The sequence below is a fragment of the Gymnodraco acuticeps genome, unplaced genomic scaffold (genome assembly GCF_902827175.1).
Source record: "Gymnodraco acuticeps unplaced genomic scaffold, fGymAcu1.1, whole genome shotgun sequence".
Taxonomy (NCBI): domain Eukaryota; kingdom Metazoa; phylum Chordata; class Actinopteri; order Perciformes; family Bathydraconidae; genus Gymnodraco; species Gymnodraco acuticeps.
In genome coordinates, this window is record NW_022989964.1 from 9,017 (window position 1) to 22,500 (window position 13,484).

The 13,484-nt window shown below is 41.9% G+C and overlaps 1 protein-coding gene across 1 annotated transcript in view; it reads left to right on the forward strand.

The window, feature by feature from the left end:
* Window positions 1-2,703: 2,703 nt before the first annotated feature.
* LOC117542885 (semaphorin-5B-like) overlaps window positions 2,704-13,484 on the forward strand; it is a gene marked incomplete at its 5' end in the record, with an annotated part of 66,028 nt that continues 55,247 nt past the window's right edge. Inside the window, 2 exons of the mRNA XM_034210760.1 lie at window positions 2,704-2,803; window positions 3,244-3,289. Of these exons, the coding sequence (XP_034066651.1) occupies window positions 2,704-2,803; window positions 3,244-3,289 (146 nt within the window). The remainder of the gene's footprint in view (window positions 2,804-3,243; window positions 3,290-13,484) is intronic.

The following is a 13,484-nucleotide window of genomic DNA, read 5'->3' on the forward strand; positions in this document are numbered from 1 at the left end:
CCCTTTCTAGGTCTTTACAAGATAAATACGACTTGGTCTTGGCTAATAGTCTTATTTAAAAAAGCAGGATTTGACTACGGTGCTGACCTGCTTGTCGAATTGAAAAGTGCTATTGAAGGTCACTCCAAGGTTCATGACAGAGGGGAGGATGTTTTCATTGAGATAATAACATGACTTGCTAAATGGATGAGTCATTCACCTGCTTGCATCTCATCGCTATAAAACCCTGAGTCAAGATCAGTCTGACAGCAGCTCTCCAACATCTGGAGGAAACAGGTTTCATTTCACTGAAGCCTACTGTCAATGCAGGCTCCTTTAATTACAGTATGCTTGTGTTGTGTTCTCTGTGTGTGTGTTGTATCTGTATCTTAAATCTGGAGCAGCATACTGTATCTGCTGCCTTCTGTCTCTGTATCACTCATATCTCGAGTGTTTGCAGATGACAGAGCCATATGGCCGCATCAATCCTAAAGCCAGCACGATGCAGAGTTGTTTTACAATTCTCCGAGACTTTCTCCAACACTTTGACGTAGCCGTAACCCCGGAGCTTAGACTCTTTAATGTCTCAAGCAAAGAAAGGTTTGAAATGTCTGAGGATTACTTCCCGAATGAATCCTGTTATCAGCGGTGTCTTTGTTTCACTTCAACAGTTGTATACGTTCATTTGCGGACATGAAAGGCTTTGAACTCTTAATTAAAAGCCATTTCTTTGTCATTTCTCAAAGCTTTGTGGAAAAGCCATTTAACAAAGCTTTTGAAATTGGTTAAGGGAGTCTGAGCTCGCACCAACCGCTGTGATATTGTGTACAGCATGGGAAATATGGGGAATCCCTTCATGCTGCGGACAAACCTCCCACGTGGGGAAATCCGTTTAAAGGTCTGAGCTTTGGGGTCCCACAAAGATTGAAGGGAAATGCCGTGTTCAAAGTGACTTTAAAAGCCCCGCCAGGTGGCCCCTTTGCCGCTGCTTTGAAATTTAGATTTTTAAAGCCAGTTTCAAACAGCGCCGAGGTTTCATCCTGTGTCCAGACGTCAGGATGTTTCAGGATTTCATCTCTGCAGGAGACTCTCAGCAGAGAGAAGCTTTCCCTGCACTTTGTACCACTGCAGCTGCAATTAGGACTCATATTTAGTCTATGGTACATAAGTGCATCTGTTGATTATTCGAGTAATAGAATCTTAGCTTAGAACATTTCTGAAAATAGTGAAAAAATTGTCATCACATCAGTGACTTGTCAAATTTTGCTCATGACTACCACTTTAACAAAGTTGTATATATTCATTTACAGACCTAATAATAATAATATCACATTTTATTTAGAAAGGCGTCTTTCAAGGCTCTCAAGGTCCCCGTACAAGATACATAAAACACAAAACTAAACGGCACAAAAACAAGACAATATAATCAATAAGAACAGAGGACGTGAGATGTGATCAGGGTGGAGATATGTTTTGAGACATGATTTGAAAATGGAAGGCATTGAAATGATAATTAAAAGCCATGGATTTGACATTTCTCAAAGCATTTCTCAAATGTCAGAAAATACTGGAAAAACTGACCTCACATCAATGCCAAGACATCTCCAGTTCAAATGGTCGAAAAACCGAATATGTTCGAATCAATATAGAAAAGGAAAAAATGAAAGATCCTCACACTTCATTGTTACAACCTTCCTTAAGGCTGGCAACAAAGAGGGAGGCCACACAGAGTTATAGGCCAATCAGATGTTTATTCAACAGTTCACTTAAAATACCTCTGAGTAATTGTATATGTAAGGATAAGATTGTCAGCAGTGTGTGGATGTGTGAAAGTGTGCTGTAGGCTGAGGTTGCTGCAGCAGGCCAGGATCAGAGGGACTGCGGGAGCGTCTCACTTCGGTTATTTTTCATTTTCTCGCTCCTCGGTCTCGGTATCACCGGAAGTTGTTTTGTCTGCGCCATCTTGAGTAGCGTCCCAGTGGCCTTATTTGTGCCGGAGGACCGAGGATCGAAGAGCGAGGAGCGATAACGGAGGAGCGATAATCGAGGAACTACCAGACCATCCTCCGGTGAAATCCTCAGACACTCGCCCCGCCCCCTTACTGTGTATCGCTCACTGATTGGACGATGCAGCGCAGGCAGTGATCTGGCTGCTGTCAGACGATCAGCTGTGCGGCGTCATCACAAACGGACGTCGCTTCACGTGACGCTCCGAAGGAAACGACGTCCCATTGCTTTTAAAACTCATGTCACTGCTTCTTGTGGTTTCCTTGCGTCTCTCCATGCTTCCCTGGTGGGAGGGACTAGACGCAGGGAAACGACTCAAGTGAGGGACGCAAGGAATCCATTTAACCGAAGTGAGACGCACCTTGAACCTTCCAGCTGGGCAGGAAGGCCTTTATGCCTTCTTGAAGCTCCGCCTCTAGATAGGGCACAAACAGGACACTCCTAGTACCTGCCAGAGGACAGCAAGGCAGGGAGCACAGACTGGCAGAAGGGGGAGGGGTCGTCACATCATCAATTGCATTTTTAATTAAATGAATAAGCTTATTATTTATATTTGCCTCCTAAAAAAGCGCAAACACTTCTATAAAGAGCTAAATGTGAAAGTCTTCCATTGTAAACTATACTGTTTATGAGTAAATGTCACTGCGTTTATCCCCTGAACTATGACACGATTTATCTTTTCTAATGTCTTTCTCTCTCTCTTTTTTCTTTCCTCAGCGCTCAGTCCGTGGATCTCCTCGTTCTCCCGCCCCGGCGTGAGAGACTTCTCGCAGCTCACCCTTGACCTGACGAGGAATGAGCTTATTGTGGGTGCCAGGTGAGACTCAGTGAAATCCACTCAGCCGTTCACCCCGCACAGCAAATGTGATACCCTCTCCGACTTACTCATGCACTGCGGCCTCCAGATAATGACGCTTCTTAAGTGCTCAACTGGGGCCGTGTTGGACCAAGTCGAGCTCTTGGATTTGGCAGTAGGGATGAATTAGGAAGAAATACGTCATGTTGCAATAATGTGTGGGTGTGTTTTCTCGTAAGCTGACTTCAGTTCAACATTCCCTCAATTTGACCACACAAATGCAGTTTAAAGCAACACCACTTACACAAAACTAAAAACAATGACTTAATACTGATGGACGGTTACAGTATGGACTTAAATCCTCTTTGCAATAAGCTGACAGCAGACAGCCTGTCTATCTTCTGATTGTTTACATTTTTAAACATTTTTTACTCCTTTTTTCTTCACTCTCCTCAATCCAGGAACTTCCTGTTCAGACTGGACCTCAGTAACATGTCGCTGATACAGGTAGGATGCTGATTAAATCTATTATATATGTTGGTGATTGTCATTTCTAGTGGTCTTAAAGTTGTTGTTTTTTGCTGAGAAAGAATGTATCATTTTTTCCGAGTTCAACGTTGATTCAAGGGTATTTCTTTTGTATATTTTATTGTTTTTTATATTTAAAAAATGCACAAACATAAGAGATAACAGGTGATAAACAATGCAGGGAGAGCCACTGGGCTTACTTGAAGCCTCCACCTAAATAATGTCAAAAATATCAATTTTATAAAACACACAAGACAACTCACGTGTTCTTAATATGTTTATTAGAAGCATATAGTTTGAGTTTGGCGTCTAGAATCGGGCCTCATCACTCCACAGATGTACAAAGAACATTGAGTGATGATTAGATAACTATCCCCCGAGCCTACAGGTGGAAGCTGGGGTGGTGGTGGGGGGGGGGCAGGCGAGCAGCAGCAATAGCAAGTGAACACAGCAGCATGAGCGAGGCAGAGGCAGGAACATGAACGCAGCAATAGCAAGTGAACACAGCAGTGGCAGCAGCAGGTACTTGAACGCAGCAGTAGCAAGTGAACACAGCAGCATGAGCGAGGCAGAGGCAGGAACATGAACGCAGCAATAGCAAGTGAACGCAGCAGTGGCAGCAGCAGGTACTTGAACGCAGCAGCAGCAGGAACATGAACGCAGCAGTAGCACGTGAACACAGCAGTAGCATGTGAACACAGCAGTGGCAGCAGCAGGTACTTGAACGCAGCAGTAGCAGGAACATGAACGCAGCAGTAGCACGTGAACGCAGCAGTAGCAAGTGAACACAGCAGTGGCAGCAGCAGGTACTTGAACGCAGCAGCAGCAGGAACATGAACGCAGCAGTAGCACGTGAACACAGCAGCATGAGCGAGGCAGAGGCAGGAAGACCTGGCAGCTTAAATAGAGCGGCATGTTTAGGAGAATGTGTTTGGCAAGCTTTAAGGACACACATATACTGACATGGACTGTATAGCATTTTCAAGTGTCCTAAACTGCGCTGATTCTCCCAAAGCAGCTGGATCACTTTCTGTTTCCTCAGAGCAACAGTGGAAACACTCCCTTGTGAATCAAGCCTTCTTTTTATCATGTATCCATTTCATAACTTCTAGTGGGTGTTGAAATCATCTAGAAAGAAGCTTTGGGAGCATTCGCAAAATATGTTATGTTAGAAAATACACTGCAGACTTTGTTCTTATTGTTGCACAGTCTTGTGATCATCCTTTGGTGGATGAAAACCTATGCAGATCAATCAAATACAATTTAAACAAGGCATTGTTTACTGTAGAGTATATTCTCTAAAGATTTTTAAAAGTATTTGAATGGTGGCAGTGCGTCCTAGGATTCTTATTAACTTGAAGTTACGGTACATTTCACTTATGTAAGCTACTTGCATAGCATTTCCTTGGCCGTAAAAATAGCTTCTTGTTGCATGAGCACGATATTCTATCTGTTATATTTAACATTTTGAAGAGATGGAATAATTAAGTAACATATGAAAATCCATAAAATATAGTTAATTAGGGGGTTTTAACAAAGACCCCAGGTTGCAGTACGTGTACTTGATACCATAGAGGAACATTTACACTTTTGAACACCTTGTTTACTGATTATATTGACGTTTTCAGAGATTACATGTCCATAAAACCCTGTTAGTCGGTAATGTGACATCCATTTTGTTGATTTGAAATCATTAAAGTCTCTGAAGGTGATGCTTTACGTCCGGTGTTTACATGATGACCTTCGATTTATTCCAAACTGCTGTTATAACTGGAAGTATAACACAAACATCGGGGATATGTCCAAACCACTGTTGTGTTATACAAGTTAATGATAGGGATATTTATTTACATGGCAGTTTGAAATGTGTTGTAGAACAAGGAAGGAATCAACATGAATCATTTTGTATTGTCCTCTGTGTCGCAGGGGATGTAATTAAATAGTTGTGTTGAGTGTGGGCACATAGAGACATGAGTGTGTGTCCTGTCTGCGGGTGCATTCTGTGAAAGGCCTGTGGTGGTGTGTGTGTGTGTTGTGGTTTAAAGTAGCTGTGGTATTGCCGGGGTGTGAGCTCTGGGTCGCAGGGTTGCTGTACGCTTGCATCAGGCGCCACAATGACAATCCCTCGACTCTTTAAACCGGTACTTCTCTGTCACCATTAAAGAAAAAGAGGACTTTATAGAACACAGTACAGTCTCTGTGCTTCACATGACTGCAGGGTATCCTCTCTTCACTTTGCCAACGTTTTCCATTCATGCAAGGCACATTTAATGTCATATTCTGCTAAGCTTATCAAGTGTAATGTTATTTACTTTAACTCTGTGAAGTATGTAAGTGAAGGGGACAGGGATGTGGAGGATAATAACATACATGATGCACATAAATACAAAAGAACTGTGACACATCTTTGGTCACTGAGAAAATCGGGACATATAATGCTAGTTCCAGGTTCATATCTGTATGTAGTGTCTCTACTTTAAAGAGTCCTCTCCTGCTGATGTTCAGGTGTATATCAGTATGTAGTGTCTCTACTTTAAAGAGTCCTCTCCTGCTGATGTTCAGGTGTATATCAGTATGTAGTGTCTCTACTTTAAAGAGTCCTCTCCTGCTGATGTTCAGGTGTATATCAGTATGTAGAGTCTCTACTTTAAAGAGTCCTCTCCTGCTGATGTTCAGGTGTATATCAGTATGTAGTGTCTCTACTTTAAAGAGTCCTCTCCTGCTGATGTTCAGGTGCATATCAGTATGTAGTGTCTCTACTTTAAAGAGTCCTCCTCCTGCTGATGTTCAGGTGTATATCAGTATGTAGTGTCTCTACTTTAAAGAGTCCTCTCCTGCTGATGTTCAGGTGTATATCAGTATGTAGTGTCTCTACTTTAAAGAGTCCTCTCCTGCTGATGTTCAGGTGTATATCAGTATGTAGTGTCTCTACTTTAAAGAGTCCTCTCCTGCTGATGTTCAGGTGCATATCAGTATTTAGTGTCTCTACTTTAAAGAGTCCTCTCCTGCTGATGTTCAGGTGTATATCAGTATGTAGTGTCTCTACTTTAAAGAGTCCTCTCCTGCTGATGTTCAGGTGTATATCAGTATGTAGTGTCTCTACTTTAAAGAGTCCTCTCCTGCTGATGTTCAGGTGTATATCAGTATGTAGTGTCTCTACTTTAAAGAGTCCTCTCCTGCTGATGTTTCAGGTGTATATCAGTATGTAGTGTCTCTACTTTAAAGAGTCCCTCTCCTGCTGATGTTCAGGTGTATATCAGTATGTAGTGTCTCTACTTTAAAGAGTCCTCTCCTGCTGATGTTCAGGTGTATATCAGTATGTAGTGTCTCTACTTTAAAGAGTCCTCTCCTGCTGATGTTCAGGGTGCATATCAGTATGTAGTGTCTCTACTTTAAAGAGTCCTCTCCTGCTGATGTTCAGGTGTATATCAGTATGTAGTGTCTCTACTTTAAAGAGTCCTCTCCTGCTGATGTTCAGGTGTATATCAGTATGTAGTGTCTCTACTTTAAGAGTCCTCTCCTGCTGATGTTCAGGTGTATATCAGTATGTAGTGTCTCTACTTTAAAGAGTCCTCTCCTGCTGATGTTCAGGTGTATATCAGTATGTAGTGTCTCTACATGTCTCCATGCTTTAATGTTCAAAAAGCTCTTTATTTTTCTCATACTGCCTGTAGCTGCAGCACCTCTTTTCACCCTCTGTCTGAAACCAGAGCCCAGTCTGCTCTGATTGGTTAGCTGGCCGGCTCTGTTGTGATTGGTCAACCGCTTAGAGATGTCCCGCCCCCTTAGCCTATCACGTACAATGTGTTGGAGCGCTAGCCAATAAAAGTGCAAACGTTACCTCGTGATGTAACTATATTACAAAAGTAAACAGTCAACTTTAAAGGAAGGTTTGACATTTTCAAATTGGCTGCTTAAATGCATGCAAACTGTGCTATTTGATGATTAAAAAAGTCAGTCAGTTTGCAAAGATATTGTGAATTTGGTCGACTTTAAGAATATGGACATTTTTCTATAAATCCCCCCAAAATAGAAGCATCCTCTTGTTTGTTTTTAAATACAAATGACTCCATCATGTAACTTTGACACAAGCAAATAGACTAAACTTTCTTTGTTATCTTCGTCCTTTTGGCGTGCTTCTCTTCAGAGGATAAGGCTGCATGCATACACAGATTGAAACAAGCCTTTGCAACCTCACTATCCGACAGCCACGGTTTACTTCCATGTTTTGGTACATTCAGCACATATAACTGTATTTAAAACCATCTTCTCAAGTGAACTCTGCGGCACACAGTGGTTCCACTAATCAGATCAACTGGACTAGTGTCCCTGTTGTGGAAGTCGCTGCATTTTCAGCAAAGTACAATTACGTTTCCTTATTAGCCTTTTCCTCACAGGGTTATGTAACATTGTTTCCAATTGTCTCCATCTTTTAAAGCAACCATATGTAGGTTAAGAATTACATTTGCAGCATCGGTTACATTAATATTTCTAGGACAAAGCCCTGCATTATTTGACACTACGTTTCCCCACAGGATCAGGGCACATCACCAGACTCCGCTCTTTCCTGACGTCTCCTTTCACAGCAGACACCACTGAATGACATGATGTGTACAGCTGCCACCCGTGTGTCACTTCCATATCAATGCGCCCTTTGTCTGGATGTCCTAGTTGTCTAGTTCTGGACGAGAGAAGTTGACTTATGTGGGTTTTTATTTGTTTTCCCCCATGTCGTGTTGTTCTCTGCAGTGAAGCTTTCCTCTTTGTCCTGAAAAAACTGCCATCTTAACATCCTTAGGAATCTTTTACACCATCACATACCCTTACATATGCACAAAAACATGCCTCTTTCCCCCTCATGCACACTCGCCTACACACAGATTATTGTGAGCTGTAGGGATAAATGAGTCAGTTCCCTTTTTTTCACTCTGGCCAGTGTGGAGGTGTCATGCGTGATGCCAAGGCTGAAATCAATGAGAGCGTTACACAAGCGGCCCAGTGAAGCAGAGAGAGGGTCTGTACCCCGGTGCTCATGTGCCAGTAAACCAAAGCTGTCCAAAGAAGCGGAGGAGGGCGGCTTCTTAAAATACTCTCTTTCGTTTGTCGTGTAACCCAATGGAAAACAAACCCAGATCTACTACTTGCCAGTTCTAGCCTCTGATTCAACATCAAAGGCTCATTTCTCTGACGCATTTTGTTTAGATTCCTGAACGAGTGAGACGGCACTTGAATATTCAAACCACCTGTCGGAGGCTTAGGGATTTTTTTTATACCGGGTTTGTTTGTTTTAATTCAGTTGTCGTCACTCCCTCCAACGTGTAGCTCTTTAAAAGAGATTCTGCTCCTTTTAAAGTATTTAGCGTCTCTACTTTAAAGAGTCCTCTCCTGCTGATGTTCAGGTGTATATCAGTATGTAGTGTCTCTACTTTAAAGAGTCCTCTCCTGCTGATGTTCAGGTGTATATCAGTATATAGTGTCTCTACTTTAAAGAGTCCTCTCCTGCTGATGTTCAGGTGTATATCAGTATGTAGTGTCTCTACTTTAAAGAGTCCTCTCCCGCTGATGTCAGGTGTATATCAGTATGTAGTGTCTCTACTTTAAAGAGTCCTCTCCTGCTGATGTCCAGGTGTATATCAGTATGTAGTGTCTCTACTTTAAAGAGTCCTCTCCTGCTGATGTCCAGGTGTATATCAGTATGTAGTGTCTCTACTTTAAAGAGTCCTCTCCTGCTGATGTCCAGGTGTATATCAGTATGTAGTGTCTCTACTTTAAAGAGTCCTCTCCTGCTGATGTTCAGGTGTATATCAGTATGTAGTGTCTCTACTTTAAAGAGTCCTCTCCTGCTGATGTTCAGGTGTATATCAGTATGTAGTGACTCTACTTTAAAGAGTCCTCTTCTGCTGATGTTCAGGTGTATATCAGTAGTAGTGTCTCTACTTTAAAGAGTCCTCTCCTGCTGATGTTCAGGTGTATATCAGTATGTAGTGTCTCTACTTTAAAGAGTCCTCTCCTCCTGATGTTCAGGTGTATATCAGTATGTAGTGTCTCTACTTTAAAGAGTCCTCTCCTGCTGATGTTCAAGTGTATATCAGTATGTAGTGTCTCTACTTTAAAGAGTCCTCTCCTGCTGATGTTCAGGTGTATATCAGTATGTAGTGTCTCTACTTTAAAGAGTCCTCTCCTGCTGATGTTCAGGTGTATATCAGTATGTAGTGTCTCTACTTTAAAGAGTCCTCTCCTGCTGATGTTCAGGTATATATCAGTATGTAGTGTCTCTACTTTAAAGAGTCCTCTCCTGCTGATGTTCAGGTGTATATCAGTATGTATTGTCCAGAGGTTGCGCTAGACTTTTTCACTGCCCGTCATTTTGACGGACAGGATTGTAAGACTTCTGTCAAAATCCAGAATTACCCGTCGGCCTTTACACAACTCTGACGGGGGGGGGGGGACAGTTCACATGCGCCGTGTTATGCATGGCTGCTGCACCTCGCGGGAGTGTGCACAGCGTAAAGCCAAAACTCACAGACATTTCAATGATTTGTACGGCACAGTTAGGTTTGGAAACGGTATGATTTCCTTTTTGGAGGGCATGCATAACACGGCATAACACCGGAGCCTCGCTGTGGGGAAACTTTGGCGCTGTTCCGAGTTTGTTCTAATCTGTCAAAAATGACGGACTGCTTTCAGATTTGTCCGTCATTGTTTAAAAAAAAATCCGTCATAGACGGAAAATATTCGGTTAACGCGACCTCTGGTATTGTCTCTACTTTAAAGAGTCCTCTCCTGCTGATGTTCAGCTGTATATCAGTATGTAGTGTCTCTACTTTAAAGAGTCCTCTCCTGCTGATGTTCAGGTGTATATCAGTATGTAGTGTCTCTACTTTAAAGAGTCCTCTCCTGCTGATGTTCAGGTGTATATCAGTATGTAGTGTCTCTACTTTAAAGAGTCCTCTCCTGCTGATGTTCAGGTGTATATCAGTGTGTAGTGTCTCTACTTGAAAGAGTCCTCTCCTGCTGATGTTCAGGTGTATATCAGTATGTAGTGTCTCTACTTTAAAGAGTCCTCTCCTGCTGATGTTCAGGTGTATATCAGTATGTAGTGTCTCTACTTTAAAGAGTCCTCTCCTGCTGATGTTCAGGTGTATATCAGTATGTATTGTCTCTACTTTAAAGAGTCCTCTCCTGCTGATGTTCAGGTGTACTATCAGTATGTAGTGTCTCTACTTTAAAGAGTCCTCTCCTGCTGATGTTCAGGTGTATATCAGTATGTAGTGTCTCTACTTTAAAGAGTCACTCTCCTTGCTGATGTTCGGTGTATATCAGTATGTAGTGTCTCTACTTTAAAGAGTTCCTCTCCTGCTTGATATTCAGGTGTATATCAGTATGTAGTGTCTATACTTTAAAGAGTCCTCTCCTGCTGATGTTCAGGTGTATATCAGTATGTAGTGTCTCTACTTTAAAGAGTCCTCTCCTGCTGATGTTCAGGGTATATCAGTATGTAGTGTCTCTACTTTAAGAGGTCCTCTCCTGCTGATGTTCAGGTGTATATCAGTATGTAGTGTCTCTACTTTAAAGAGTCCTCTCGCCTGATGTCCAGGTGTATATCAGTATGTAGGGTCCTCTACTTAAAGAGTCCTCTTCTGCTGATTGTTCAGGGGTGTATCAGTATTGTAGTGTCTCTACTTTAAAGAGTCCTCTCCTGCTGATGTTTCAGGTGTGTATCAGTATGTAGTGTCTCTACTTAAAGAGTCCTCTCCTGCTGATGTTCAGGTGTATATCAGTATGTATTGTCTCTACTTTAAAGAGTCCTCTCCTGCTGATGTTCAGGTGTATATCAGTATGTAGTGTCTCTACTTTAAAGAGTCCTCTCCTGCTGATGTTCAGGTGTATATCAGTATGTAGTGTCTCTACTTTAAAGAGTCCTCTCCTGCTGATATTCAGGTGTATATCAGTATGTAGTGTCTCTACTTTAAAGAGTCCTCTCCTGCTGATGTTCAGGTGTATATCAGTATGTAGTGTCTCTACTTTAAAGAGTCCTCTCCTGCTGATGTTCAGGTGTATATCAGTATGTAGTGTCTCTACTTTAAAGAGTCCTCTCCTGCTGATGTCCAGGTGTATATCAGTATGTAGGGTCTCTACTTTAAAGAGTCCTCTTCTGCTGATGTTCAGGTGTGTATCAGTATGTAGTGTCTCTACTTTAAAGAGTCCTCTCCTGCTGATGTTCAGGTGTATATCAGTATGTACTGTCTCTACTTTAAAGAGTCCTCTCCTGCTGATGTTCAGGTGTATATCAGTATGTACTGTCTCTACTTTAAAGAGTCCTCTCCTGCTGATGTTCAGGTGTATATCAGTATGTAGTGTCTCTACTTTAAAGAGTCCTCTCCTGCTGATGTTCAGGTGTATATCAGTATGTAGTGTCTCTACTTTAAAGAGTCCTCTCCTGCTGATATTCAGGTGTATATCAGTATGTAGTGTCTCTACTTTAAAGAGTCCTCTCCTGCTGATGTTCAGGTGTATATCAGTATGTAGTGTCTCTACTTTAAAGAGTCCTCTCCTGCTGATGTTCAGGTGATATCAGTCTGTAGTGTCTCTACTTTAAAGAGTCCTCTCCTGCTTGATGTTCCAGGTGTGTATCAGTATGGTAGGGTCTCTACTTTAAAGAGTCCTCTTCCTGCTGATGTTCAGGTGTGTATCAGTATGTACTGTCTCTACTTTAAAGAGTCCTCTCCTGCTGATGTTCAGGTGTATATCAGTATGTAGTGTCTCTACTTTAAAGAGTCCTCTCCTGCTGATGTTCTACTTTAAAGAGTCCTCTCCTGCTGATGTTCAGGTGTATATCAGTATGTAGTGTCTCTACTTTAAAGAGTCCTCTCCTGCTGATATTCAGGTGTATATCAGTATGTAGTGTCTCTACTTTAAAGAGTCCTCTCCTGCTGATGTTCAGGTGTATATCAGTATGTAGTGTCTCTACTTTAAAGAGTCCTCTCCTGCTGATGTTCAGATGTATATCAGTATGTAGTGTCTCTACTTTAAAGAGTCCTCTCCTGCTGATGTCCAGGTGTATATCAGTATGTAGGGTCTCTACTTTAAAGAGTCCTCTTCTGCTGATGTTCAGGTGTGTATCAGTATGTAGTGTCTCTACTTTAAAGAGTCCTCTCCTGCTGATGTTCAGGTGTATATCAGTATGTACTGTCTCTACTTTAAAGAGTCCTCTCCTGCTGATGTTCAGGTGTATATCAGTATGTAGTGTCTCTACTTTAAAGAGTCCTCTCCTGCTGATGTTCAGGTGTATATCAGTATGTAGTGTCTCTACTTTAAAGAGTCCTCTCCTGCTAATTGTCAGGTGTATATCAGCCAATGGTTGGTTAGCCAATAGAAGCACAAATGTTACATAGTGATGTCACCATGTCCCCGAAGTAAACAAAGGAGTTCAAATTATGCGTTTTAGGTATTATAGGGCCCCTACATCGCCATAAGATGATTTCACGACCCATTTAATTGCACAAAAAAGGATGTGGACTGAATCATCATCTGTACTAGCCATAAACAAGTGAAAGAAGACAAACTCTTTTAAATTAGAAGTGTAGATTACAAATGTCATTGTTGATGAAAACATGCTGTTTGTGACGACTGAGCTCATCAGTGAGGGGAGCTGCAAATGTTTCAGATCCCTCTGTTTATCTTCATAATGTAGAGGACTCTTTAAAGTAGAGACACTACATACTGATATACACCTGAACATCAGCAGGAGAGGACTCTTTAAAGTAGAGACACTACATACTGATATACACCTGAACATCAGCAGGAGAGGACTCTTTAAAGTGGAGACTCTACATACTGATATACACCTGAATATCAGCAGGAGAGGACTCTTTAAAGTAGAGACACTACATACTGATATACACCTGAACATCAGCAGGAGAGGACTCTTTAAAGTAGAGACACTACATACTGATATACACCTGAACATCAGCAGGAGAGGACTCTTTAAAGTAGAGACACTACATACTGATATACACCTGAACATCAGCAGGAGAGAACTCTTTAAAGTAGAGACACTACATACTGATATACACCTGAATATCAGCAGGAGAGGACTCTTTAAAGTAGAGACACTACATACTGAAATACACCTGAATATCAGCAGGAGAGGACTCTTTAAAGTAGAGACACT